The 24,540-nt window shown below is 62.2% G+C and overlaps 11 protein-coding genes across 11 annotated transcripts; 5 read left to right on the top strand and 6 right to left on the bottom strand.

Moving 5' to 3' along the window:
* Positions 1-170: 170 nt before the first annotated feature.
* FA10DRAFT_278014 (hypothetical protein) lies at positions 171-2,679 on the top strand (the record flags this gene model as incomplete). The annotated part of the gene is made up of 3 exons (XM_025523424.1): positions 171-1,694; positions 1,764-1,904; positions 1,977-2,679. The coding sequence occupies 3 exons, from the start codon at positions 171-173 to the stop codon at positions 2,547-2,549; spliced, it is 2,238 nt and encodes a 745-aa protein (XP_025378306.1). The 3' UTR covers positions 2,550-2,679.
* Positions 2,680-2,844: 165 nt separating this feature from the next.
* On the top strand, positions 2,845-4,007 carry FA10DRAFT_60093 (hypothetical protein). Its single transcript, XM_025525596.1, has 2 exons — positions 2,845-3,338; positions 3,409-4,007. The coding sequence occupies exons 1-2, from the start codon at positions 3,165-3,167 to the stop codon at positions 3,793-3,795; spliced, it is 561 nt and encodes a 186-aa protein (XP_025378307.1). The 5' UTR covers positions 2,845-3,164; the 3' UTR covers positions 3,796-4,007.
* On the bottom strand, positions 3,811-6,276 carry FA10DRAFT_264996 (peptidase S10, serine carboxypeptidase). The gene is made up of 4 exons (XM_025520873.1): positions 5,493-6,276; positions 5,071-5,424; positions 4,387-5,007; positions 3,811-4,306 (listed from the first exon to the last, which is right to left on the bottom strand). Exons 1-4 carry the CDS (start codon positions 5,851-5,853, stop codon positions 3,960-3,962), a joined length of 1,683 nt encoding a protein of 560 aa, XP_025378308.1. The 5' UTR covers positions 5,854-6,276; the 3' UTR covers positions 3,811-3,959.
* Positions 6,277-6,625: 349 nt separating this feature from the next.
* Positions 6,626-9,602, bottom strand: FA10DRAFT_264997 (putative beta-glucosidase A). Its single transcript, XM_025520874.1, has one exon. It carries the CDS (start codon positions 9,556-9,558, stop codon positions 6,718-6,720), a length of 2,841 nt encoding a protein of 946 aa, XP_025378309.1. The 5' UTR covers positions 9,559-9,602; the 3' UTR covers positions 6,626-6,717.
* Positions 9,603-10,079: 477 nt separating this feature from the next.
* Positions 10,080-13,846, bottom strand: FA10DRAFT_60201 (hypothetical protein). Its single transcript, XM_025525598.1, has 2 exons — positions 11,573-13,846; positions 10,080-10,976 (listed from the first exon to the last, which is right to left on the bottom strand). The coding sequence occupies exons 1-2, from the start codon at positions 13,767-13,769 to the stop codon at positions 10,396-10,398; spliced, it is 2,778 nt and encodes a 925-aa protein (XP_025378310.1). The 5' UTR covers positions 13,770-13,846; the 3' UTR covers positions 10,080-10,395.
* A 54-nt stretch (positions 13,847-13,900) lies between these two features.
* Positions 13,901-15,345, top strand: FA10DRAFT_238529 (hypothetical protein). Its single transcript, XM_025519143.1, has 3 exons — positions 13,901-14,351; positions 14,419-15,005; positions 15,074-15,345. The coding sequence occupies exons 1-3, from the start codon at positions 14,051-14,053 to the stop codon at positions 15,233-15,235; spliced, it is 1,050 nt and encodes a 349-aa protein (XP_025378311.1). The 5' UTR covers positions 13,901-14,050; the 3' UTR covers positions 15,236-15,345.
* On the bottom strand, positions 15,236-16,664 carry FA10DRAFT_274366 (P-loop containing nucleoside triphosphate hydrolase protein). The gene is made up of 5 exons (XM_025523215.1): positions 16,534-16,664; positions 16,365-16,475; positions 15,923-16,297; positions 15,477-15,857; positions 15,236-15,417 (listed from the first exon to the last, which is right to left on the bottom strand). Exons 1-5 carry the CDS (start codon positions 16,615-16,617, stop codon positions 15,310-15,312), a joined length of 1,059 nt encoding a protein of 352 aa, XP_025378312.1. The 5' UTR covers positions 16,618-16,664; the 3' UTR covers positions 15,236-15,309.
* Positions 16,665-16,805: 141 nt separating this feature from the next.
* On the top strand, positions 16,806-18,527 carry FA10DRAFT_299756 (putative 3-phosphoglycerate dehydrogenase). The gene is made up of 2 exons (XM_025524759.1): positions 16,806-17,360; positions 17,422-18,527. The coding sequence occupies exons 1-2, from the start codon at positions 16,890-16,892 to the stop codon at positions 18,463-18,465; spliced, it is 1,515 nt and encodes a 504-aa protein (XP_025378313.1). The 5' UTR covers positions 16,806-16,889; the 3' UTR covers positions 18,466-18,527.
* A 144-nt stretch (positions 18,528-18,671) lies between these two features.
* Positions 18,672-20,727, bottom strand: FA10DRAFT_228314 (MBOAT-domain-containing protein; the record flags this gene model as incomplete). The annotated part of the gene is made up of 2 exons (XM_025518745.1): positions 18,672-18,948; positions 19,010-20,727. The coding sequence occupies 2 exons, from the start codon at positions 20,725-20,727 to the stop codon at positions 18,672-18,674; spliced, it is 1,995 nt and encodes a 664-aa protein (XP_025378314.1).
* A 444-nt stretch (positions 20,728-21,171) lies between these two features.
* On the bottom strand, positions 21,172-23,105 carry FA10DRAFT_60247 (putative cysteine desulfurase mitochondrial precursor). The gene has a single exon (XM_025525599.1). The coding sequence runs from the start codon at positions 22,939-22,941 to the stop codon at positions 21,421-21,423; it is 1,521 nt and encodes a 506-aa protein (XP_025378315.1). The 5' UTR covers positions 22,942-23,105; the 3' UTR covers positions 21,172-21,420.
* Positions 23,106-23,262: 157 nt separating this feature from the next.
* FA10DRAFT_274369 (hypothetical protein) lies at positions 23,263-24,476 on the top strand (the record flags this gene model as incomplete). Its single annotated transcript, XM_025523216.1, has 3 exons — positions 23,263-23,284; positions 23,355-24,110; positions 24,194-24,476. The coding sequence occupies 3 exons, from the start codon at positions 23,263-23,265 to the stop codon at positions 24,433-24,435; spliced, it is 1,020 nt and encodes a 339-aa protein (XP_025378316.1). The 3' UTR covers positions 24,436-24,476.
* Positions 24,477-24,540: the final 64 nt, after the last annotated feature.

Raw genomic sequence — 24,540 nt, forward strand, 5'->3', positions numbered from 1 at the left:
AGACAGGTCCCACGTGTTGTTAATTCCGCACGTTCCGCGGGGTGCACCGATAGGGCTACTAATCATAACTCGTAAGTCCGAAGAGTCGATTGCTCACTCCCGCACCTTTCCTCCGACGGGATAAGAGTCATTTGCTGGGGTTCGTGTAAGATTGAGAAAGGAGCGAGAAGATGAGCGAAGCGGAGAAGGCAGCAGGCAACGCCGGCAGGAGCAGCAACAGCAGCGTGGCCAGCAATGGCGTGACCGCCAGCGTCCCGCGGAAACGGCATCGCAAGACAACGAGCTGTCAGTCGTGTCGTGAGCGGAGGAAAGCATGCGACGGCGTCGTCCCTTGCGGGCCTTGCATCAGCCGTCGAGTGGGCCACCTTTGCAAGTGGGGCGACGAACGAGACCGCATTGCCGGATCGCTTGCCGCGCCGCCCAATACTCCGAAGACGGATTCCACTCGTACAGCCACCGTGACTGGCATTACACTACCTCCTTCGACCCCCGCCTCAATATCAAAGAAGGACAGCGACGCGGGCGGGTTCAGTCGCCCGTCGGACCTGGCGAGCACGCTCGCACAGGCAGATCTGAGCACGACGGAAGATTGCCTTTCCAGCAAGGGCGCGGCGGATAGCCACCAAGTGAATCTCACGTCACGCCAGGCCCGCCATCTGATCGATGTCTTCCACCGACATGTCAGCTTCGGCGGCCTGTTGCTGGTTGACTATAGCGCTCTCTATGCCTGCTGCCCCCTTGACAGCGACGCCATAGCTCGCTCCCGTGGTGACGGCGATGTGCTGGCACTGCTCCTCTTTGTGTGTGCCTCGTCGCTCCACAGCCTGCCTCCCTCGCTGTCCATCTCGTTGGGCTTAGCAAGCCACTTTGAAGAGACGAATGATGTAGCGTCGGCATGGACTTACGAGGCCCTGGCCTTGCTCGAGGCCTGCGACGTGCATATGCACCCCACGCTTGCAGCAGTTCAGGCACTCATGGTGTATCAGTACAATCTTGTCCACCGTGGGAGGGCGTCACTGATGGTCTCCCAGCTTGACACCGTCATTCGCGCCGCGAGGGTACTGGGGCTCGACCGACTGGGCTCTCTCGACAATGACGAGCGAATTTGGCGTGAGGCCGATGCCCGGTCCCACCTCGTGGACGACGAAGAGAGGAGAGGAGCCCAGCTGCCGTCGCATGCAAGCGCCGATTGGGCCGCACAGACGCTCCGACGGCGCGACATGTGGGCCAGAGAGATTGGTCGCAGCCTGTGGTGCCTCCTTGTCAATCGAGACTGGGCAGCGTCTCGCCAGATGGGCAGCTACCTCATTCATCCCGGCAGCTTCACCACGGCCCCACCAAGAATGAGGGCAAAGCGTGGTGTGGGCGAGCACCGGGGCAAGCAGGACAGCGAGGACCCGTGGCAGTACATGCTGCCCGTCGCCGACATCCTCCGACGATTCCACGACATCTGTGCAGAAGCTGCGGCTGCCAGCCTCTCTGGCCGCATCTCCCACGACGCCATTCTCGGCCTCGATGCTGAGCTCGAGGCGATGTTGGCGCGGCGTCCAAATTGGCTGCGGCCCGAAGCGAACCCCACTGCGATGGGCTCCGATGATGTGACCGTTCTTGTCGACGCACGCGGCGTTGAGGTCAAGAGCCCCTTTATAGGCAGCATCATTTCGACGACGATCTGGCACCGGCTTTTCAGCATTGTAGGTCTTTTATTTCCTTCCTTTCTCTGCATTTTGCTTATTTCGAAGCTTACGCTTCTCCAAACCAAGCACCGGCCATTCTTGGCGCTTGGACTCAGCCAGCCGGAAAAATACGGACTGTCAGAGAGAAGGTCCTTTAGTAAGGCCATGCTGTTTCTTCAAGTCAGCCGGCAGAATAGCCAGGAAGGCATGCTCGTCGTCCACCAGTCTGTGGGTGTCTCTCCTCTCCTCTTCCACTGACGTCGAGGCTGATCTATAGATGCGCATATGTGCCCTCCTCAGGTCACCCTTTCGCGACTCCTCCAAGCAGCCCTCGTCATCATCACCCACCTGCTGCTGGGCAGCAGTGCTAGCGTCACAAACATGAAGCACTGCGACCCGGGCTGGCTTGACCCAATGCGTGTGCACGCCTATCTGTCCTACGTCATCACCACCTTCCACAGCACGGCGTACCAATCGAGCAAGCGTCAGACCGACAAGGTGGGTGCATCGCATTATACTTATGAGGGCGTCGCCGGACGCCTCGAATCCCTCGTGGGTGCCTGTGCGCGGCTCACGAGCGACGAGCGGCACCTCTATCCATCGGAAGCGAGCGCACAGAGAGCATCCCTCGCGGGAGGACTGTCTGCTACACAGGCGAATGACATCGACAACCACCTCTACCTCCTCGCGGACCCCTCCATGCATCCCCCTGCTGCACCACTCCCTGACCCCACGTCGACGGAGCGAAACAACACGACGGTGACGGCACCAGCGACCACGTCGGCTGCAGCGCTCGCTGCCTCGCTCTCGACTGTCGACAACAACCTCTGGGACGAGCTTTCGCGCATGCTTCAGGAGCCTGGCTATCTTTAGCCTCTCTTTCTTTCCTTGCTCTGGATCTACAATGTGAAAAGGGCGCACCCCTGGCAACCAGAGCTCTCGTCTGCGTCAATGTATTCTAGTGAGGCCGCTGCAATTTCTGAAATGGGCAGTCTGTTGTAAGGATACTGTGCTGTCGGATCTGTGAAGTGCTTCTGTCCTTCAACAACAGCGATCAGTCTTGAACATGTGAAAAGGAGCTGTCACTCTCACATGCCCCGGGACCAAAAAGCTGTAGGAACTGCGCTCCATGACTCGGGCGGAATCCCCGAATAACGTGTTGAAACCCCCCGCATCGATCACTCCACTCTCGGAAATTCGGCTTAGCCTCGGAGCCCTGACGAAAAGATGTCAAGCAGAGCGGACTCACGCATGGATCCTCGCATGACAGACGATAGACAAGAGATGGCTGCGCACGGTAGATGTCAAGCAGAGTCAGCTGCGCACGAGAGATGTCAAGCAGAGTGGACTGCCCACGAAAGTGTCAAGCAGAGAGGATAGCGCACGAGATTTAAAGCAAGCACAGAGGGCCCTCGCAATGCTTCTGCACGGTCCCCGCAAATCCTCAACATCATCGAATAGGACATCATCAACCCCCTTTCCAAAGTCATGGTACTCGGATATGGAGGCAAAAAGAACGCTGCGACGAGTGGCAGCGGCAGTGGCGATGCGCACGAGGCACAGATGATGGCGTCGCTGAGGCTGATGCACCAGCGCAGCCAGGCCCTCTACGAGACAATCAACGTCGACAAGCCGTCCGACCTGAGCATCCTGCGCTTAGGCGTGAGTCATTCTCCTCTTTCAACCGCTCTCGCTACAGCAAACTAGGTCGGTGTGCTGAACTGAACTTCAGTCCATCGGTGCGCGTTCCGAGGGCATCAGGCAGGCGGTCATGAGCGCCGCCTCGGACGTGCGCGCGACCAAGACGCTCAGCGCTGCGCAAGTCAACGAGATTACCTCTTTTGTCGCCAAGAACATGGTCGAGCTGATCGAGCGCTCCATGGAGCTGTCCAGGGGCTTACTCAGGGAGCGCTGCGAGAGCCTCGGCATGGGCTTCCCTACCGCCGTCAAGATGGCCCTGGCACGGCTCCGCGATGCGGTGAAGGACCTCAACGAGGCCCTCGAAGCCGCCTGTCCCGCCGAGCAGCTCGAGGAGGTCAAGGAGATTGATAAGCGGTGCCTGGACCCCGTTGTGGACACCATCAAGGCATACGCGTCGGTGCCTGCCGCTCCCGCTTGAGTCACTCATACACTAGTCGCACGTAATGATGATATTTCCCTGAAGATCCGATGATTTTAGACCAAAGTTGTGTGTCCACGTATGATTAGGATGCATCTATGAGTGAACAGAATGCCATCGGAGAAGGCGAAGAGAAGGCGAAGGGAATAGTGTAGGGAAAGTCATCACGCCGCAGACGAGGCAGTGGCCGACGCGAGCGGCGGGGCGCTCTCGGTGTGCGTCGTCTCTGCATTGCCCGACGTCGAGTAGGTGGAGGTGAGCTTGACCTTGCCCGTGGCGACGTCGAGGTGGTTGATGTGGCGCTTGAAAAAGGCGAGCGAGGCCTCGGGCTGGTAGAAGGGAACCTCGTGGCCGGCCTCGTAGATGCGGGCAAAGCTAAAGTTGCCGTACTGCCTCACCTCGCCGTACTGGGTCCCGTTGACGGTCAGGGGCGCGTAGCCGGCCTTTTTGAACTCGGCAGCATGCGAGTAGTTGAGGTTGAGGCTGATCTGCTCACCGCCGAACCAGTTGCCTGTGGCAGGGAAAGAAGCGCGCCGCCCGTGTCAGTGGAAAGGGCCGTCTGAGCAGAAAGACTTCTTGCTAGCCACTTACAGATGTAGTCGGCATCGCCATAGTAGAGGCCGACACGAACGCCCTTGGCGACGAGGTGCTCGAGGTCCTTGATGAGCGTTCCGTAGACGTAGTCGCCCGTGGTGTCGAACCCATAGTAGACCGGGGTGCTGGACGTCATGGTGTAGTTGACGTCGACGCCGAGTTTGTTCTGGACGTCGGACTGGTTGAGGTAGTTGACAAAGAACGTGGGCGGGTCCGGGTCGTTGTAGGGGTGTCGGATGTCGTAGACACCGCGCTCCTCGTTGGCGTAGTAGACGCCCTCGACCATGTTGCGGCACACCGCCGTGGCCTCTGCGCAGCTCGCCATGCCGATCCTCGTCGACCTGTCGAGGGCGTGGCAGGCGTCGATGGAGTCGAGGCAGCCGCCCGAGAGGACGAGGTTGAACTTCATGACGTCGTACGCCGTCTGGTTGACGAGCTCGATGCCGTAAGTGTTGTTCCGGGCGAACTCCGGGTACTGGGGCATCTGGATCCGGGCGTCGATGATGCCGTTGATGATGCCGAGCGAGTTCATGTCGAGGTGCACGCCCTTGGAGGAGCCGTTTGCGATCTTTTGGTTCTCGTCGTCAAAGTAGCGGTAGAAGGCCGGTCCGTAGTGGCCTGTTTCCGCACCGTCAGCATAGCTCTTATCTCTCGATAATAAAGGAACCCCAGCCTACGCACCTCCGTACGACTCTGTCCAGAGGTTGAACTTCTTTGACTTGACCTTGGCGTCAATGGCAGGCAGCTCCTGGATGAAGGCCTGGAGGATCTCCCAGGTGGCCTTTGCCGCCTTTTCCGTCGTGTCGACCTGGTACGGGTTCACCTGCGAGAAGCGGCCAAACATGGGGTCGGTGTCCGGGGTGGACTGGTTGACGACGTCGCCCGTGTTGAGGTCGAGGTAGCCCTCCTTTTTGTAGCCGTACGAGTAGCCGACGCCGGCGGGCTGCGAGAGAAAGAGCATGTTGCTCGCCTCGTTCCACGAGTACGGGTTCAGCTCGGCCTTGATGTCCTCGGTGATGTGGCACGGTCCCAGCTCTGCTCGGATCCGTCAGCTTCGACGGCGCCATTGATTTCAGACTGCGACAAGAAGCATGTTCTCTCACCCTGGAAGAGACCCAGCATCGAGTCGGAGCCCGGCCCACCGTTGAGCCAGAGAGTGAGGTCGGCATCCTTTGCGCCCTTGCGTGCCTCAAAGAACCAGAAGAACACATGGGTGTCCTCGTCCAGGTCGACGTAGCCGCTGTAGGAGCCGACGCCAGGCGTCGTCTCGCAGATGTCTGGCGACTTGTAGCGGATCTTGGAGCCGTTGGGGCCCGCGACGGTCTTGACGCCCTTTGGCTCGGCGGGGGCACCCCGCTGCTGCATGAGCAGCGTCGGGTCATCGACGATGCTGGGTCCGGGAAGCGCGAGTGCGCCGGCGCTGGCCAGCGACACGAGGCTGAGCCAGGAGGAGAGTCTGACCATGGCGAGAAGGGGGAAAGGGAAGGATGGAGGAGGAGGAGGAAGGGGGGTTGGGGAGAGAGAAGGAGGGAGGGTAAATAAGAGAGGATGCGGAACGAACCGATGCGTTATATTCTTTTGTGTACAGTCCCTGAGCTCATCTTGCCCAGGGGGTTGATTGCGCACGCTAGTTCCCCCCATCTCATCTCCTCGGCTTCTTGTCCGAGCGGGGGAGGCAGTCACCGATATTGGTTGGTCAGCCAACCAACAAGCTAAGGTAGGCACTGCCTTCTTCCTCTTTTGCTCTTTTCTCTCTCTCTCTTGCTCTCGCCTCACTGGCCGAGATAAACGTACAGAAAAACGCACTGTACAGTACACTAAGTTGTCTCTGTACGTGCGCGCGGTGCGATAGGGTCGCGCAAGTGGAGCGAAGATTAGAAGCGCAACTTCTTTAGCGCCACTTCTGTGTGTCTCTCTCTCACACACCCTTTTTTTTTTATCCTCTTTCCTTCTTTTTTTTTTTTTTAGCTTCTTCGGAATCGCTTCGGTCAGCCGACACATGCGCGTACTCAAAAAAAAAAAAAAGGCTCTGCCCCCTCGCCGGTGCCGGCCCAGGCGGGCGAGAAGCCGTCGTCCGGCCGGCCGTCTGCGCTGCACCGACCTCGTGGACGATAGCACCACTCCCTTTGTCCGCTGTCCGCTTTCCTCGAGGCTCGATTCGAGCCAGGGGAGAGAGATGCCGCCGTTCCCAACTAACCACGAGGTGAATGACGAGCACGCTGCGCACATTTGCGCACGGATTTGTAATTCAAAATCAGGCGTCATAGCAGAGGCAACTATATTATTGTCCCAGTGTGAAGGAAGATAGGAGAGAGGAGAGAGAAAGAGCTACTTGGCCTTGGGCAGCCGCTGGTGCAGGGCCAGCTTGCGGCTCGAGTGGCCAATGTAGACGGTCTTTGTGTCCGACGAGATGGCCCAGTCCTGCCGGGTGCTGTTCCAGTAGCTGAGGTCGCGGCGCGTGAGGTTGGCCTCGAATGTGCGCGTCTCGCCCGGCTGCATGTTGCAGAGGCGGTCGAAGCCGCGGAGGGCGACCTTGGCGTCGCGTGGGCCTTTGCCCAGGTTGACGTAGAGCTGCACGACGTCGTCGCCGACGACGTCGCCCACGTTGGTGACGTCGGCCGTGACGCGGAAGAGGACGTCGTACAGGCGCGGGTTGCCGCCTGGCGCGCCGCCAGCGCGGGGCAGCTCAAACGAGGAGCCGTTGCGGGCGCCGGCGGGCAGCCACGTGTCGGGGTCCGCGCCATAGTCGGGCGCGCCCGAGGCCGCCTTGAGGTCCGTCGTGTTGAGGAAGGGGTAGATAAACTGCCAGCCCTGGCGCGTAAAGTTGGCCGGGAACACATAGCTGTCGGCCTTGCCGACGTCGGTGCCACCCACGGTGGGTGCATCGGCGGTCCACCGGGCGCCAGACTCGTACGCGGGCGCATCGTAGTTCTGCTCGACTTGCAGGTTCGAGTACTTGAACTTGGTGTAGGAGAGCCCATAGCCGAACTCGTACACGGGCGTCTTGTTGTACTTGTCAAAGGCTCGGTAGTCGATGAAGGGGCCCTCGGCGTAGACGTCCTGAGGCGCCGCCTCGCCGTTGTTGGGCTTGTACAGCAGGTCGGTGCCGTAGTCCTGGCGCGTGGCACCCATGGTGAACGGCAGCTTGGCGGCCGGGTTCACGTCGCCGTAGAGGACATCGACGAGGGAGTTGCCCGACTGCTCGCCAGGCAGGCCGGCCCAGACGAGGGCCGTCACGTTGGGGTTGTCGTGGATGCCGTCGAGGAGGACGGGGCCCGTGGAGTGGACGACGACGATGGTGTTGTTGCACGAGGCAGTGACGTTGCGGACGAGCTGCTCGCCGCCGTGCCACAGCGTCAGATTCTGACGGTCGCCCTCGTTTCCATCGACGGAGATATAGCCCTCGCCCGAGTCGGCATTGACAAAGACGAGGGCGACCGAGGCCTGCTTGGCGAGGGCGGTGATCTCGTCGTAGGCGTAGTCGTCGAGGATGCCCTGGACGATGCCGTTGCCCTTGTCGAGGGAGCGCCTTGCAATGGCCGCGAGTGGGCTGACGAGATAGGGGAAGTTGGCCGATCCGGAACCCCAGCCGGCGGCGAGGGTGCCGTTGTCGCAGCCGCGGTCGCCGCAGCCATTGGGCCCGATGGGCGAGTCGCCAGCGTCGCTGCCAAAGACGGCGGTGAACTTCTCCTTGTCGGACAGCGGCAGCGTCTTGTTGACGTTCTTGAGGAGGACCGTCGAGCGCGCAGCCATGCGCCGAATCGCATGGCCGTGCTCTTGGCGCACATCGACGTGCTCGTTGATGAGGCCGTAGCCGAGCTGGGAGATGTAGTGCTGGTAGCCAAAGGTGTCGTAGGACCACGAGTTGAAGGTGATGGGAATCTGGTGCTTGTCGCGGCCCACGAGGTAGTAGGCGGCCATGATGCGCGTCGCCATGTCGTCGAGGCGCCAGAGGGGCATGGAGCCATTGAGGACGCCGATGGTGAGGTTGGCGCCGTAGAAGGCGTCGCCGGTGTCAAAGAGCGTGTCGCCGGGCATGGCCATGTCCAAGCCAGCCAGTGCGCCGCCGATGCCGGCATGCTGGGCCTGCCAGTCGCTCATGATGAAGCCCTGGAAGCCGAGCTCGCCCTTGAGCAGGTGGTTCATCGTGTAGCTGTTCTGGCACCCGTACGAGTTGTTGATCTGGGTGTAGGAGCACATGACCGAGGCCACGTTGGCCCGGACGGCGTCGGCAAACGGCCAGAGGTAGAGCTCGTGCATCGTGGCGTCGTCGATGTTGGAGCTGAGTGCCTCGGTGATGTTGTAGCCGTAGCCGGTGGCCTCGCCGACCTGGCGGAAGTGCTCCTGCTCGTTGAGGATAAAGTGCTTCATCGTCGCCATGACACCTTGCGACTGCATGCCCTTGACCGTCTCTGCGCCTGCGATGCCGCTCAGCACCGGGTCAGGGCTGAAGCCCTCGAAGCCGCGACCACCCTCGGGGCTCCTGCCCAGGGGCCCCACGACGGGCCCAAGCTGGACGTCGGCGCCCTTGTCGCGGAACTCGGCACCCATGGCCTGGCCGCGCTCGTACCAGAGCTTGCGGTCAAACGAGGCGGCGACGGTGCCGCCCGCAGGAAAGAGGGAGTTGTAGTCGCCGAAACGCATGCCCAGCGGCGAGTCCTGCATGCACAGCGACCGGAAGCCGAGACGGGGGATGGCGCCCGTCTGGCCGACGCACGACTCCGTCTGCCAGCCCGTGCCCGAGGTGAGGTTGACCTTTTCGGGAACGGTGAGCTGGGCGACAAAGTCGCGTGCGCGCGCATACGCCTCCTCCCACCCTCCACTTCCGTCCATCCACGGCGAGGGGTACTTTGGCGCCGACGTCGCGTTGAACTCGCCCACGGACACGCCCTCGTCGGCGAGCGAGGCGTAGTACGAGTTGGGAAACGGCGCGGCGGCCACGCTCTGGTCTGGGCCCGCCGCGGCCGCCGAGGTGCCGTTGTTGTTGTCGTCATTGCTGCTGCTCGCAGGCTGCGTCGCATTGACGGCCTCTTGGCGCGAGAACACGTCGGCGGCGGGCCCGCTCAGATCAACGACCTGGGCAGCAGCCGTCGCCGCCGAGACTGCGATGCCTGCAAGCGCGAGCGCCAGAAGCGCCCGCCATGTCTTGCTCGTCCCCGCCAGCAGCATTTCTTCTGGACAGCGCGCGATGGATGTTCTGAGGCAGGAAGGAGTGACCCCTCTTTCCTCTCTTGTTATATAAGGAACAAAACACAAAACACACACACACGCAAAGCCCAAAATAATTGGCCGGCCTTCCGGCGCAGTCGCCGTACTGCCTGTCTGTCTGTCTCCCTTTCCCCCCTTCTTTATTTTCTTTTTTTTCGACTGCTCGGGTTCGATCTTCCCCCGCATAGATTTCCCTCGCCTCGCGCGCTGCATGCAGGGCAGGGCAGGCCGTCAGTCGATTTTCTTTTCTCGTTTCTATTCTTTTCCTCTTTCCCCCCCCTTTCCGAGCGCGACATTCGTTTTTAGCGCGGCAAAAAGCACACGTACTGCACGTACTGCACTGCGAAAGGGGGAGGAGAAGCAGAAGCGAGTCATTGCTGCAGGGAAAGCACTACTAGCTGTACCAATGGAATCTCAGAGCGGGGCTCTCGCTTTCGCTTCGGGTGTGGGCAGCCGCGAGCCGCGAGTGCCTGAGCCGCTCGTGTGCAGCAGCAGCAGCAGCAGCAGCAGCAGCAGCTCGGCTTCTTGGCGCGCGAGTCTCGCCGGCCGGAGGAAGCTGCACCTCTAGCAGCTCCACCTTGGCTAGTGGTGTCAGCGTGGGGGGGTGATGCACCATTAAGCTCCGTGGGTCCGACCAACCAACCTGGCGATCCCCGCTCTGCAGCGCATTCTGCTCTCTCATCGTCTCAGACGCAAGACACAAGGAGCGCGGCGCACGGGCCCGCCGATCCGTGTCGCGTCGAGAAGTTGATTCTGCACGCTCATCAGGTCGCATCGACAGCTGCCATTCTCATCTCTCTATTCCATGCTCAGCAAAAATGACAGTCTATGGAAAGGAATTGCAGTGTAGTGTGCTCTCAGTCCTCGTCGTCTGCCTCGATGCCAGCCAGGAGCGCAAAGGCATTCGTCTTGGCCCTGGCAGCCCCTCGCCGTCGTCCGCCTGCGCCTCCTGCAGCAGCCGCAGCAGCAGCATTCGCGGCCTTGTCCTGCCTCTCCTTCTCGCGCTCGCGCTCCTTGGCCTCCTCCTTTTCCTTCTTCTTGCGCGCGGCGCGCTGGCGCTTGAGCGTCTCTGCGTCGATGCCCAGCAGGTCGTCGAGGCCCTGCAGGGCAGCCTCGAGGGCCTGGCGCTCTTCTTTTCGCATCTCGACGCCCTCGACGGCGTCGGCGGCCGCTGCTTGCTGCTGCTGCTGCTGCTGTTGATGTTTCTTCTCTCCGTCGGCCATGAGGGTGTGGAATGTGGGGCCGTGAAAGAGGGTGTGGGGCGCAGCGACGGAACTGGCAGCGTTGGCGGTCGTGACGGTGTGATCGTCGTCGTCGTTCTTGTCGCTGGCAAAGAGAAGGAGCGACTGTGCGAGCAAGTGCGAGGCCTCGGTGAGCAGCTGCCAGCTCGTGGCGAGGTGGATGGCGCGCGTCGAGGGAACAACGGCGGCCATCTCTTCAGAGGAAGAAACGGCACTTGCACCCTCGCTCGTCCAGCGCCGCCGCGCCACATAGGCGGTGCGGATGGCGACGGCGGCCTCGCGGCGCGTCCAGTTGGTCCGGCGCCGCGCAGGGTCGGTGCCGTGCTGCACAATGGCGTGGCGGAGCACGGCGACGGCGGGCCGCATCTCGGGCTGGGCCAGCGCGCGGATGGCGGGTGTACATGCGCCGTGGGCGTGCAGGTAGAGGTCGATGCGCACCGCGAGCGGGAGCAGCGCCGCCGGCGGTGGCTGCGGGTCGGCGAGCGGCGAGCCGCTGTCCGCGTCGGTGCCTGCTGCTACTTCCGCTGTCTTCGTCGCAGTAGTAGTGGCAGAAGCAGCAGCGGCGGCGGCACTCGCAGACGCGGCGCGGTGGCGGCCCAGCAGGTCGGCCAGCGACGGCGGCAGCGCATCGCCCTCGTTGTCGTCCCTGCCCTTGCCCTCGCCCTCGCCCTCGCCCTCGCCTTCGCCTTCGCCAGCGAGCATCTCCACCAGCGGCACGATGCGCACGAGCTGGCCTGCCAGGCGGTCGCCCCGCCGCACGTACTCGACGACGGCTGGCGGCGGCTTGACGGCCGGTTCTGCCGGAGCAAAGTGCATGTCCATGGCCGAGCCCGGCCGCGTGGGCAGGTTGTCGAAGTCTTCCTCTTCTTCAGCATCTTCTTCTTCTTCCTCCTCGCTCGTGTCCGTGTCGACGGATATGACTTCATCAGGGTCCTCGGACCCACTGTCGCCGTCGCCGTCGCCGTCGCGCGCTGCATCCACCTCGGGCTCGTCCATCGACTCGCGGGCCCACTGCATGCCCCACGCATCAAACAGCACGGCCCAGAGCCAGCGGCGGAGGCGCCGTGCCGCCGTCGCCTGGACGCTCGCCGCGTCGGGGTCCTCTGCAAAGAAGGTGGCGACAAAGACGCGCTGCGTCATGGCCTCGACGAGAATCGGCCGCAGCTGGCCGCGCATATAGGCCTGCCGGTACGCCGCGAGGGCCTGCTGCTGGCCGTCGCTGCCGCTTGGTCTCGGTCTCAGCGCAGGGATGAAGAAGCCGGCCGAGGGGCTGGCGAGGTAGGGCGCATCGGCGTGGGTCAGGAGTGAGTAGGTGGCCAGGCTGTCGATGATGCTGTCGGCGAGGGTGCGCCGTTCGCCCGTCGAGACGTAGCGCGACGCCGCAGCAGCCGCGGCAGGCGATGGCGCCGATGCGAGGGCGCCCTCGACGACGGCCTCGACGATGGCCCGCACGGGGTCTAGCGCACTACTGCTGCTGCTGCTGCTGTTGTTCGCCAATGCCGATGGACTGGCGATGGCGGCCGACTCGCGCGCAGTCACGGTGCGCTTCGAGGCTGAGGCCGTCGTGGGCGTCGCCGTGGCACTCGACGCACCCTCACTGCGCTCATCGATGCCTGCGGCCCGCCTCCTGCGCGCAGCAGCGAGCGCCGCGGGTGCGCCGCCGCCGACGACCTTGCTCCACTCGCTGCGCAGAATCGCGGCAGCGGCACTCACACGCTGCGGCCCAGGGGCCACATCACGGAAGAGGAGCGTCGACTGGAGCGCAGGCGTGTAGTCGTTGCCGCACAGGGCAGCAAAGAGCGGCATGAGGTTGGGCGGCAGCTGCAGCTGGCGCGCCAGGGCGTGGGCCGAGTAGGCCTGCACGTTGATGCAGCTCAGCTGCTCGCCGCCCTGCTCGAGCACCTCGGGCGACTCGGACGCACGGAGGCGCGACGACGGCGGGGGGACGCCATTATTGTTGAGCGCTGCTCCTACTCCTGCACCTCCCCTGCGCCGATCTCTCCTTCTGGACGGCACCTGCTCGAAGCCGTCGTCGCCTCCACCGGATGACGCTGCTGCTGCTGCTGCTGCTGCTGCCTCGGCCATGGCCTTTGCGCGTGCCTCTTCCTCGAGAGCAGCCTGCGCCGGGTCCTTCTCAAACACGTATTCGATGCGATCGAGGGGCAGGTATCCTTTCGAGGCAGCCCCGCGCGCGCAGAGGATAAAGTAGTCGGAGTCAATCGAGAGCGCGTAGCCGCGGCGCTCCTCGGCCAGCTCGGCGACGAGCCCGTCGGCCTCGGTCTGGGCAAAGACGATCTCGAGCGCCGCCGTCGACGTCACCCCACTGCCACTGCCGTTGCTATTTCCGGTGCCGTTGACTTTGATATTGCCCCTGCCTTTGCCATTGCTGCTGCTACTGCTGCTACTGCTGCTCCTTCTTCTCCTGCTGCCCCTCTTCCGCTTCCACGACTGCAGCGCGTCGATGGTGGCGGGGTAGATGAGCGGCGCAACGAGGCCGCAGTCGCACTGGAACCGCCTCGAGGTGCGCGAGGCCGGCGAGGCGCGCATGTAGGCCGCATTGGAGGCCACGACGCCACCGCGACGCGCGAGAATCGTCGGCAGCTTGGCCGGCAGCATCGGCCCGTCAAAGACAAAGACGGCATGGATTCCCGCGGCGTCCCAGGCGTCGAGCGTGGCGTGGAGAAAGGAGCGGTAACGCGCATAGTCGAGGCTGCGCACGCCATCGCCAAAGTGCGAGAGGTAGACGTGGAAGATGAAAGCCCAGCCGTCGACGACGAATGTGACTGGCCCTTGCTCCTGCATGTCCTCCTCCTCTGCTGCTGTCTCCTGCCCCTCCTCCTTGTTGCTGCTGCTGCCAGCCGAGAGCCGCACAGACGACGAGACAATCGACTCGATGGAGCGCACGTATGTCGTGAGCCACTTGACGCCCATTGCGAGAGAGAATAACAACAAGAAGCCCTGTCTCGTCTCGTCGCCAAGGCTGACTTGAGCGCCGCATTGGATTCAGCTTCTGGGAAAAAAAAAAAAAAAATGCAGAAAAACGTGGCCTCAGGCCTCCTCCACAGAAAATGTCAAGAAGAAGCCTCGGGCACGGCTAGTGAACCACCCGGATCGTGGGGCTGCGTGGGCTGCGTGGGCTGAATCCCGCTCACATATTCTTCCCTCTCTCTCTCACCACACACAGAAGTAGTGCCCAGCCCAGCCCAGCAAGCATGACAGACCGCCGTGTGATCCTGTATGGCTACCGCGAGTCGCCCTTCTACCGCAAGGCGCAGGTACTCCTGGCCCACTACGGCGTGCCGTACGACACGGTCAAGACGGCCATGATGCCGCCCCGGCCGATGCTCTCCGACGAGCTCGGCATCACCTACCGCCGCATCCCCGTCCTCGCCCTCGACGGCGAGCTGTACATCGACACGAGCGCCATCGCCCGCAAGCTCGAGGAGACATTCGGCGCCGGTCGCGACGCGTCGCTGCTGACCGTCCATGCGGAGCTGCAGCGGAGGCTCGTCTGTGCGTATGAATCCCTTCTTCTTCTTCCTTCTCTCCATGGCTGACTGACCTCCTCCTCCTGCTACAGTGCACTGGTCCGACAACGTCTTGTTTGGCCTCGCTGCGAGCCTGATTTCCGCCAAGGCGGTCACGCCCGAATTCATCAAGGACCGCCAGTCGTTCAACAACGGCCGGCCGACCATCGGGCGCGCGGATCCCGTGCAGGTGCATGCCTCGCTCGCTGCCTCGCTCCACTCCCTCGACGCCGCCCTGGCACAGAGCAGCACGGGCTGGACCATGGGCACGCGCACGCCCCAGTACGTCGACCTTGGCATCTACTTTATCCTCGACTATGTCCAGACGGGCCAGCGCAGCGCGCCGGACCTCCTGCCGCTGCCGGGCAAGTCGGGGGCTAGTCCGCCCCTGTTCCCCAACGTGCTCAAGTGGCTCGATGCAGCACGGCAGCACCTCAAGCAGCGCACCGCTGCGCTGCCTGCGCCCCGCGAACTGAACCCGACCGACGCCGCGCGCCACATCACCGCGACGGGCGCACGGGCCGCCGAGGCGGCAGGGCGTGCCCAGCAGGCTGTCTCGCGCGACGACCCCCTCGTCAAGGCCGGCCGGCTCGCCTTTGGCGACGACGTCTTGGTCGCGCCCACCGACGCAGGCAAGGTGGTGAGTCTCTCTTCCGGCCTCCTTCTTTCCCCGTGTGTTCACGGCAAGAGCATCCTTCTTCTCTACAGCCGCAAAAGGGCACCCTCTGCGCACTCTCTCCCACCGGCATCAGCATCCTCGTCGAGGCAGGCCCAAACTCTGGCAGAAAGCACGTTCTCACCCACTTCCCACGCACCAACTTCGGCGTCGTCCGGACGGCCGATGTGCCGCCGCCCTCTTCCAAGCTGTAGCAGCCAACAATATCGCTTTGGTAGAATGATGATGATGGAGGATACAAGTACATGTTTATTTCTTTTTGTTGTGTCTACTCCCAGTCCATGCCCTCAAAGGAGCCCTTGATCATCGACATGACCTGGGCCACAAAGGCCTCGAGGTGGAAGATGGCCTTGTTGCCCTGCCTGCACCTCAGCTCCTGTGTGTTCATCTCTCGTAAGTCATTGTTTCTGGAAAGAGTTCAAGTCGGACACCCACATAGAAGGCAGCCTTTTCGACGATGGACGACTTGAGGTCCTCGTCGCACTTGTCTACCAAGCAGTCGGTGAGCGTCTTCAGTACAAGACGGGCGGGGATGGCGTGGACGAGGAGCTCGTAGAGCTTGCCGCGGACAAAGAGGAGCCGCTCGGGCGACTGCTCCGACACGATGAGGTCGGCCGTCTTTGCGCAGAATGTCTCCCAGTCGGGCTTGGCAATCGATAGCGGGCCCGAGAGATCGTGGCTCTGCATGCGCAGGGCCTCGAGGACGAGGATGGCCTTGCGCAGGTTCCCGTTGGCGTCGGCGCAGATCTTGCCTGCCACGTCGTCGGGCAGGTGGAACTTCTCCTTCTTGGCCACGTACCGCAGCACCGTCGTCATCTATGAGAAAGAGAGCCTTCCATCGTCAGCTGCTGTCTTCATGCAAGGTAGGATGCAACGCCCACCTCGTCTGGGCTCGGCGCGCCGACGCGCATGAGGAGGCACCGCGACCGGATGGGGGCAATGATGCGCGACGTGCTCGTGGCGCACAGTACCAGGCGCAGGTTCGCCATGTACTTTTCCATCGTCCGACGCAGCGCCGACTGGGCGTCGCGCGAGAGCGAGTCGGCCTCGTTGATGATGACGACCTTGAAGCGGTGGCGCGCATTGGCGTCGACCTGCTGCGTCTGGGCAATGTCCTTGAGAATGTCCTGGATGATGATGCGGTCGTAGCCGCCTGCGTCGCTGGGCGTGAGTTCGATGTGGTAGTTGCTGCTCACGACGTTGACGTCGATCTTTCTCCGGCTCGGGTTCATGAAGACGCGCTGGTCGATTTTGAGCTGGCGTCCATCTATGTGTCAGTCTGTGGATGATGCTAGTCATCGAGCTGAGAGGAAAGTCACTCACCCGCTGAGCACCTGGCCCGTACAGCTCCCGCAGCAGACACATGATCCTCGTCTTTTTGCCTGCACCAGACGGTCCATAGAAGAGCATGTGAGGGAAGTCATCGTGGGCCGACTGAGCAAGAGACGAATTAGCTCCATTTCTCTCTTCTTTGCAGAGCGCAGACACCCACCAGCGACTTGAGGCGCTCGCTGAGCCCCTGGTGGTACTGCAGGTCGTCGAGCGCCTTTGGCCGGTACTTGTCGACGTAGAGCATCGTCGTCGAGTCGTCGTCGTCGCTGCTCTCTTACCCTGGCTCAATGCTTAAGCAACACTTTCACTTCCACTTCGCGACGCGCCTCTTCTCGTTCTGCGCGCGACACGTGGTCCGACCCTGTCGGCCCTTGTCAGATTTGATTTTGAACTTTCTTCCTCTTTCTTTTTTTTTTTTTTGAAAAAATAAAACTGGGCGAACGAACCAGTGCAGATCTGTCTAGCTGACTCGGAAGGAGGCGAGGAAGGATTCACTTGCAACCAAACACGAACAGGATGGAGAACGGACACTCGCAGGCATTTCACCGGGCGCCCGCCAGCGTGTCGCCGCCGACGGGCTTTGCACAGGGCCAGGGCAGCTTCTCGGGCATGATGGCTGCCGGGCAAACGCATGCGCGACAGGGCTCCATGAGCCTCTCGCCACAATCTCCGCCGGGCAGCAGCACAGCGGCCGCTGTGAATGGCGTCCTCAGCGCCCGCTCGCGTGCCGTCTCGATCCCCGGCCACAGCGCAGCGCAGGTGCCCAAGATGCTGACGCCGTTTGACATGGGCGACATCCGGATCCTGCTCCTGGAAAACGTCAGCCAGGGCGCCGTCGACATGCTCCGCCAGCAGGGCTACCAGGTCGACTTCCACAAGGGTGCCTGGAGCGAGGAGGAGCTGTGCGAAAAGATTCACAACTACCACGCGATTGGCATCCGCAGCAAGACGAAGCTGACGGCCAAGGTGTTCCGCAAGGCGCCCAAGGTGAGTGGGTGGCGTCGACCTTTCTGCCTTTCTGTCCCGCTGCTAAACAGGAGTACCACAGCTCCTCGTCGTCGGCTGCTTCTGCATCGGCACCAACCAGGTCGACCTCACGGCAGCAGCAAAAGCCGGTGTTGCCGTCTTCAACTCGCCGTTTGCCAACTCGCGCTCCGTGGCTGAGCTCGTCATTGGCGAGATGATTGCCCTCTCGCGCCAGCTCGTCGACCGGGCCGCCGAGATGCGCACGGGCGAGTGGAACAAGGTGTCCAAGGGCTGCTACGAGGTCCGCGGCAAGGTGCTTGGCATTGTCGGCTACGGCCACATTGGCTCCCAACTCTCCGTCCTCGCCGAGGCCATGGGCATGAGCGTCATCTACCACGATGTCCTGCCCCTCATGCCCCTCGGCTCGGCCCGCCAGACCGAGTCGCTCAACGAGCTGCTGGCCCATGCCGACTTTGTCACGCTCCACGTGCCCGAGCTGCCCGAGACCAAGAACATGATGGGCGCGGCGCAGCTGGCCCAGATGAAGAAGGGCGCCTACCTGCTCAACAATGCCCGCGGCACCGTCGTCGACATCCCAGCGCTCATCGACAGCCTCCAGTCAGGCCACCTTGCTGGCGCCGCCGTCGATGTGTACCCGCGTGAACCCAAGGCCAATGCCAAAGACAGCTTCGTCGACGGACTCAACGGCTGGGAGAGCCGGCTGCGCGCGTGCCCCAACGTCATCCTCACCCCGCACATTGGCGGCAGCACCGAGGAGGCGCAGCGCATGATTGGCATCGAGGTCGCCAACGCCCTCATCCGCTACATCAACTACGGCGGCAGCGTCGGCAGCGTCAACTTCCCCGAGGTGGACCTCCGTGTGATTACCGAGGCCGACTCGCGCGTCGTCCGCATCTGCTACGTCCACCAGAACCAGCCCGGCTCGCTGCGGGCGATCAACGACATTCTCGGCTCCCACAACGTCGACAAGCAGCACACCGACTCGTTCAAGGACGTCGCCTACCTCATGGCCGACATCAGCGGCGTCGACGACGACGACGTGCGGGATCTGTACGACAAGATTACAAAGACGGATGCCAACATCCTCACCCGGCTCCTGTCCTGATGTCTAGCAACTAGACGGCATAGACAAGAAGCAGAAATACACTGGCAGACACTGAGACTGAGACTGAGACTGAGACCGAGACTGAGACTGAGACTGGGACTGAAGTGGTGACAGATTGCTATTGCCCAAGACTGAAAAAAAAAACAGACGGAGAGACAAAAGACGCACATTGTCCAAAGAGAGAGAGAGAAGAGAGAGAGGCTGAATTAGTAGGTAATGTATGCGATGTTGAGCATAGGAAAGCCAATCATGAGGCCGGTCCAAAAGATAAAGTTGCCCAGCGTCTCGTTTCGCTTCACCAGCGGCACCTGGGCCAGGGCCATGAGGGGAATCTGGGCCATCTGCATGGCAAAGAGGTAGCCGCGGATCTTGCCGCTGACAATGGCCATGACGAGCTCGTGGAGGAGCGAGGAGAGGAGAAAGGTGACAAACATGGCGCCCGTCTTGGAGGCGCCGACGGTGATGCTGCTCGCATAGACGTGTCTTTGTAGAGAGCTTGTCAGTCAAACGGAAGAACACTGTGCAGTAGTGGCAGGACACTCACCGAAGGAGAAACGTGTGCACGGGCCGGTTCCACTTGCGTGAGAAGACGTCCATGCTCGTCGAGTTCCACCAGTCCTCGTAGAAGAGACGGTCGGCAAAGCAGGTGAGCTCGGCAAAGAAGGCGAGGCAGGCCTCAAAGATGACGTAAAAGATGAGGAGGTAGTTGATCATCATGGGAAAGGCCAGCTCGAGAAAGGTGCGCAGGAGCGGCGTCGACGGGTCCGGCTGGCGGGGCATGATCCAGTGCTCGGTGATGACGTAGATGACGAGAAAGGTGCCAAAGCCAGAGAGGGCCTTTTCGAGGAGGTAGAGGGGCCGGATGCCCTTTGTGCGCGGGTACGAGAGCTCATAGACGAGCGTGGGCACGAGGAGGTAGTCGCAGAAGTTGACCAGCGTCACATTCGAGGGCCACGTCACCGTCTTGATTGTCGTCTCGTGCAGTGCACCGTCGAAGCTGCCCTCGGTGGCAGGCATCGTCTGGCTCGACGTGAGGTCCTCGCGGATCTGCTCAATCTCGCGGCACAGGTCCGAGATGATCTTGTCCGGGTGGTTGGCCAGAGGGTGTGGGTCGCGGATCAGCTGCTCGTCCTTTTTCCCCTCGCTGGCCGCTCCCGTTGCTGCGGTGGCTGCTCCTGTTGTAGCGGTCGCTCCTGCTGATGCTGTAGCTCCTGCTGCTGCTGCGGACTGCGGCACGGGCGCCTTGAGGCTCCTGCGCCGCTCGACAATCGACTCGTTGGCGCGCTGCCGGAGCACGCTGGTGCCCCGCTGCTCGGCGAGGCCGTCCATGGGGCTCTTTGCGACCCTCGTCTCGACATCGCCGCCGCCATCGCCGCCATCGCTGCTTCCGTGGCCGTGGTTGGCCAGAAGGTCGTCCTCGGCGCGCTTGGCCTGCTGGATTGCGCGCTGCCAGGCCTCCTCGCTGACGCCGCCCTTGCCCACGGGCTGCTCGGCGTCGCGGGGCCCGCCGTCGAGCTCGACGACGCGCTCCTCGACGATGCCCTCGAGGCGCTTCATCCGCCAGTAGTTGTCGGCCATGCTCCCGTTGACGGCCATGTAGGAGTGCATCTTCATCATCATGCTGAGCGTGTGGAGGACAAAGAAGCCGCTCTGCACCCACGGCCAGTCGCGGTAGTGGGTCCACTGGATCACGCACCCGAGCAGGGCCGCCTGCCAGGCGTGCTGGAGCCAGACGAGCGTCGGCCAGTAGCGGGCCCAGCCGCGCTTGAGGACGAGGGCAAAGGGCACGCATACAAACGTCGACAGCACGAGGGCGCCGTCGGAGAGGGCGAGGACAAAGGCGTCGCGGGAAAAGAGCGTGGCGAATGTGAGACTGAGAATCTGGCCCGTGGAGCTGAACGAGGCGTAGAAGGTGTTGAGGACCATGATGCCGAGGCCGATCCAGAAGAGCGTGTAGAAGCCCCGGAAGGGATCCTTGGCCGCCTCGACGTTGTGCCGGTCAAAGTGCGACTGGCGCGGCTTGAAGGAGACGAGGGAGCGGATCTTTTTCCCCGAGCGCGCACCACCCATGGCCCGCGACGAGGTCTTCTGCCGTGCGCTGCTCATGGGCCGGAGATGGACGCCGCCATCGCCGTCAATGTTGTGCGAGATGCCGCGGACGCCACCGAGATGGGTGAACTGGATCGTCTGTTCCTTCTTGATCACGTCGTGGTTGGCCGCCTCGCCGACGACCTCGGTCGTGACAGTAGTGTTGGCCGTCATGGGGGTGACGCCCTCGTCGTCGGACGTGGCCTCGGAGTTGGTGGTCGCCATCGACGCGGGCGTCGCCGTGCCTCCCGTCTGTCCCGGCGTGCCTGGCGTACCCGCAGCAGCAGCAGAATCGGCAGAGGACGGCCGTCGCCCCTTGTCGGCCTCGACAAGCCGCCGCTTGACCTCGTCGGAGATCGATGATGCCATTGCCCGGGATTTTCTTCCCGCCTGCACACGCCACCCGGCTTTGCAAAAGAGGGAAAGAAAAGCTTCGTTGAAAGCGACCCCCACGTCAGACGTCCAGTCTCGGTGCAGTGGGGACAGTAGCGTGCTGTACGCGGCGGCGCTTCGTTCCACTGCTAGCGATTGCCTGTCCGTTTCACTTTGGAGGTAGTCTATATCCCCGATCGTTGCAGAATGAAGCCCCTGGGATTAGCGCGCATGCGCAGCATATAGAGCGGGCGACGGCAACAAATTTAGAGCTCGAAGCTGTTCTCGCAAACACGTGTGCCTGTGGCTTTAGCCTCCGCTCCACCCAGCCGCCGCAAGCACAAACGCATCCGAAAATGAGAGAAAATACTGGACGGAAGGACTGAGCTAGGCTTCTTCAAGATTGCGCACAAAGATCAAGATGCTGGGTGAGGAGGGGGAAAAGAAGAAGAGAAGAAGTAATAATGTACACAAAAAGTGACAAGAGTCACGAAATCAGCCAGACCACTGGATCGTCTTGAGATCGATGCCCTCCTGGACCATCTCCCACAGCGGGCTCAGCTCGCGGAGCTTGTGGACGACCTTGATGATTTTCTCGCACACGTAGTCGACCTCTTCCTCGGTGGTGAAGCGGCCGATGCCAAAGCGCAGCGACGAGTGGGCGTTCTCGTCGTCGAGGCCCAGCGCACGCAGCACGTACGAGGGCTCGAGCGAGGCAGACGTACAGGCCGAGCCCGACGAGAGGCAGATGTCCTTGAGGGCCATGAGCAGCGACTCGCCCTCAATGTACTGGAACGAGAGGTTGGTGCAGCCGGGGTAGCCCTCGGGGTCGCCGTTGACGAGGACGCACTCGATCTCGGCGAGAAGCCGGTTGCGCAGCCGGGCCGCGAGGGCCGAGACGTGGGCATAGTCGTACTCGCGCTCCTGGTGTGCCAGTCGGGCTGCCTCGCCAAAGCCGACGACGAGCTGCGGGGCAAGTGTGCCGCTGCGCAGACCCCTCTCCTGGCCACCGCCGTTGATAATGGGCTCGAGACGGACGCGGGGCCGCCGGCGCACGTAGCAGGCGCCGATGCCCTTGGGACCGTAGATCTTGTGGCTCGACAGGCTCATCAGATCCACGCCCATCTTGTTGACGTCAATCGCAATCTTGCCCGCAGCCTGAGCAGCGTCGGTGTGGAACATGGGCTTGCCGCCCAGGCCGGCCTCCTTGGCCAGCGCCGCGCCCTTGGTCTTGAGCAGCTCTCCGATCTGGGCCAGCGGCTGGATAACACCAATCTCGTTGTTGACGGCCATGATGCTGACGACGCTCGTGTCGGGCCGCAGTGCCGCCTCGACGTCCTCGAGCTTGACGAGACCGTTGGGTTGCACGGGCAGGTAGGTGACATCGAAGCCCTCGTCCTGGAGCTTGCGCGCGCTGTCGAGGACGCACTTGTGCTCCGTCTGCGTCGTGATGACGTGCCGCTTCTTCTGGCCGTAGAAGTGTGCGACACCCTTGAGTGACATGTTGTTGGACTCGGTGGCGCCCGAGGTGAAGATGATCTCCTTGGGATCTGCTCCGATGAGCTGGGCGATGTGCTCGCGCGCCTTCTCGACGGCCGACTCGCTCTCCCAGCCATAGGCGTGCGTGCGCGAGTGCGGGTTCCCGTACTGGTTTGTCATAAACGGCATCATCGCATCCAGCACGCGCGGGTCCATGGGTGTCGTCGACTGTGCATCGAGGTAGATGGGTCGCTGTGCCGTCGATGCCCGTGGCGCCTGGTGGAGCACCTCGGAGATGATGTCGTTGTTCATGACCTTTTGCGTGCTCCCTCGGCCAGCCTTTGTCTCCATGGCCACATCGACGGGCGTTGCCATCTTGGCCGGCTGGCTCGGGCTCGTGTAATTTCTTCGGGCAGCGACCGAGGCAGCTGTGGCCGCCCTGCTTACGCTTACGCTGCTGCTGCTGCTGCTGCCGGCGGCGCCGCCACCGACTCGAGCAGCCGCGGCCAGTCGCGCGAACCGCGGTGCGAGCGACATTGTTCTTGCTCAGGTCAACCGAAGAGTCGGAAAATGTAGTGGTAGAAAAAGAGTGATGGGTGACGTTGGTGATGATGAGTCAAGTGGCGAAGGCAGGAGCGAGTGTTCAAAAAGTCTAGAGAACCCTCGACGGGCTGCTGCTGCTTTAGGCCAATTGGCTTGAGACGAAACGCCGGGATTTCTCATCAGCAAAATTGGGCCCGTGTCACGTGGTCTGACCGTTGCCCGGGTCCTCCTTTGGAGGCAATTTTCGCTTTTTGGTGCGGGCGAGAAGGATTGAGTGAGAGAGCGCTCGACTTTGACCACAAACGATTTTCAGCGATGGCATTGATGCGACCGCGGTGTGAGTAGCGATCGTCTTTGCTCGTTCAGAAGCGACTGACTGTGCGGGCGCTGATTGTTCGAATATACAGCCGCCTTCAATTTGGGCAGCCTCGCCTCGAGCCTGGCGTCGACGTCGTATGCCTCCTCGGCAGGCGCCCCGACGCAGACGGCGGCCGTGTCATCTTCGGTTGCTGGTGCCGCCGCCGTGGTGGCCGCCGCTGGCTTCCACAGCAGCAGCGCAGTCAGCGAGACGAAGAGGAAAAAGGTGTCGCGGATGCGGCGAAAGGCCAACGAGGAGAAGCAGGAGCTCAAGGCGCTGATCTGGGAGCGCACCAAGCCGGACCCCGTGCTGGGCCACCAGACGAATGACCAGGGCGAGGAGCTGTGGAGGTCGAGCGAGCTGGCCAGCCTGATTCTCAGCAAGGACGAGGTGTGGGGCTACAAGGAGGACCGGAGAGGGAACTTGGTCCCGGTCGAGGCCCGCGGTGACGCCGGCGACGAGGGCCAGCCGAGCCGGAAGCTCAACTTTGGCCTGACGCAGGACGACGCCGAGCTGCTCTTCAAGGACCTGCCCACTGTCATGGTCGACGATGGCATCCTCGACTCGAGGCACATCCACCGAAAGGACCCCGAGGGCCTCGAGATCCTCTCCGACGAGCTCAACGCTCACACGAGCATCGAGACCGAAAAGGCCGGCGTCCTGGCCCGCGTGCTGGACCTACAAAATGCCAGCGGCAAGGGCATCCAAGTCGAAAACATTCGCCGGATCACCAACCACTTTGGCGCTCGAAGCGCAGACGAGGCTGGCGAAAAGGGCCTAGATACCGGCAGTCCCGAGGTGCAAGGTGCGTCGTGCTCCGTTCCTCTTTCACTCTCTCTGATTAGAGCTGACAAGTCTGTTCAACGATGATTTGATTCTGCTTTCCAGCGGCCGTGCTGACATACAGGATACGGAATCTGCACGAGCATCTCGAGACTGGTGCGCGCCACGACAACCAGAACAGGCGCTCGATGACGATGCTGGTACACAAGCGCGCCAAGCTGCTCAAGTACCTCCGGCGCACGTCGCCGGCGCGCTACGAGGCCATCCTCCCGCGGCTTGGCCTTGAGCCGCGCGCAGTCGAGGGCGAGATCGTCGTGGGCGGCAAGCCACGGATGAGGATGATGTAGCTCGTCCCCTGCTTCTCCCTTCAATTCAATGCAATGTCACTACTGTCATGACCGTGAGGAAGAGTGCGATGGAGAGAGTCACGTGTCGTGGAATTTTTGAGAGAG

This window comes from Acaromyces ingoldii, assembly GCF_003144295.1.
Source record: "Acaromyces ingoldii strain MCA 4198 unplaced genomic scaffold FA10scaffold_2, whole genome shotgun sequence".
Classification (NCBI taxonomy): Eukaryota; Fungi; Basidiomycota; class Exobasidiomycetes; order Exobasidiales; family Cryptobasidiaceae; genus Acaromyces; species Acaromyces ingoldii.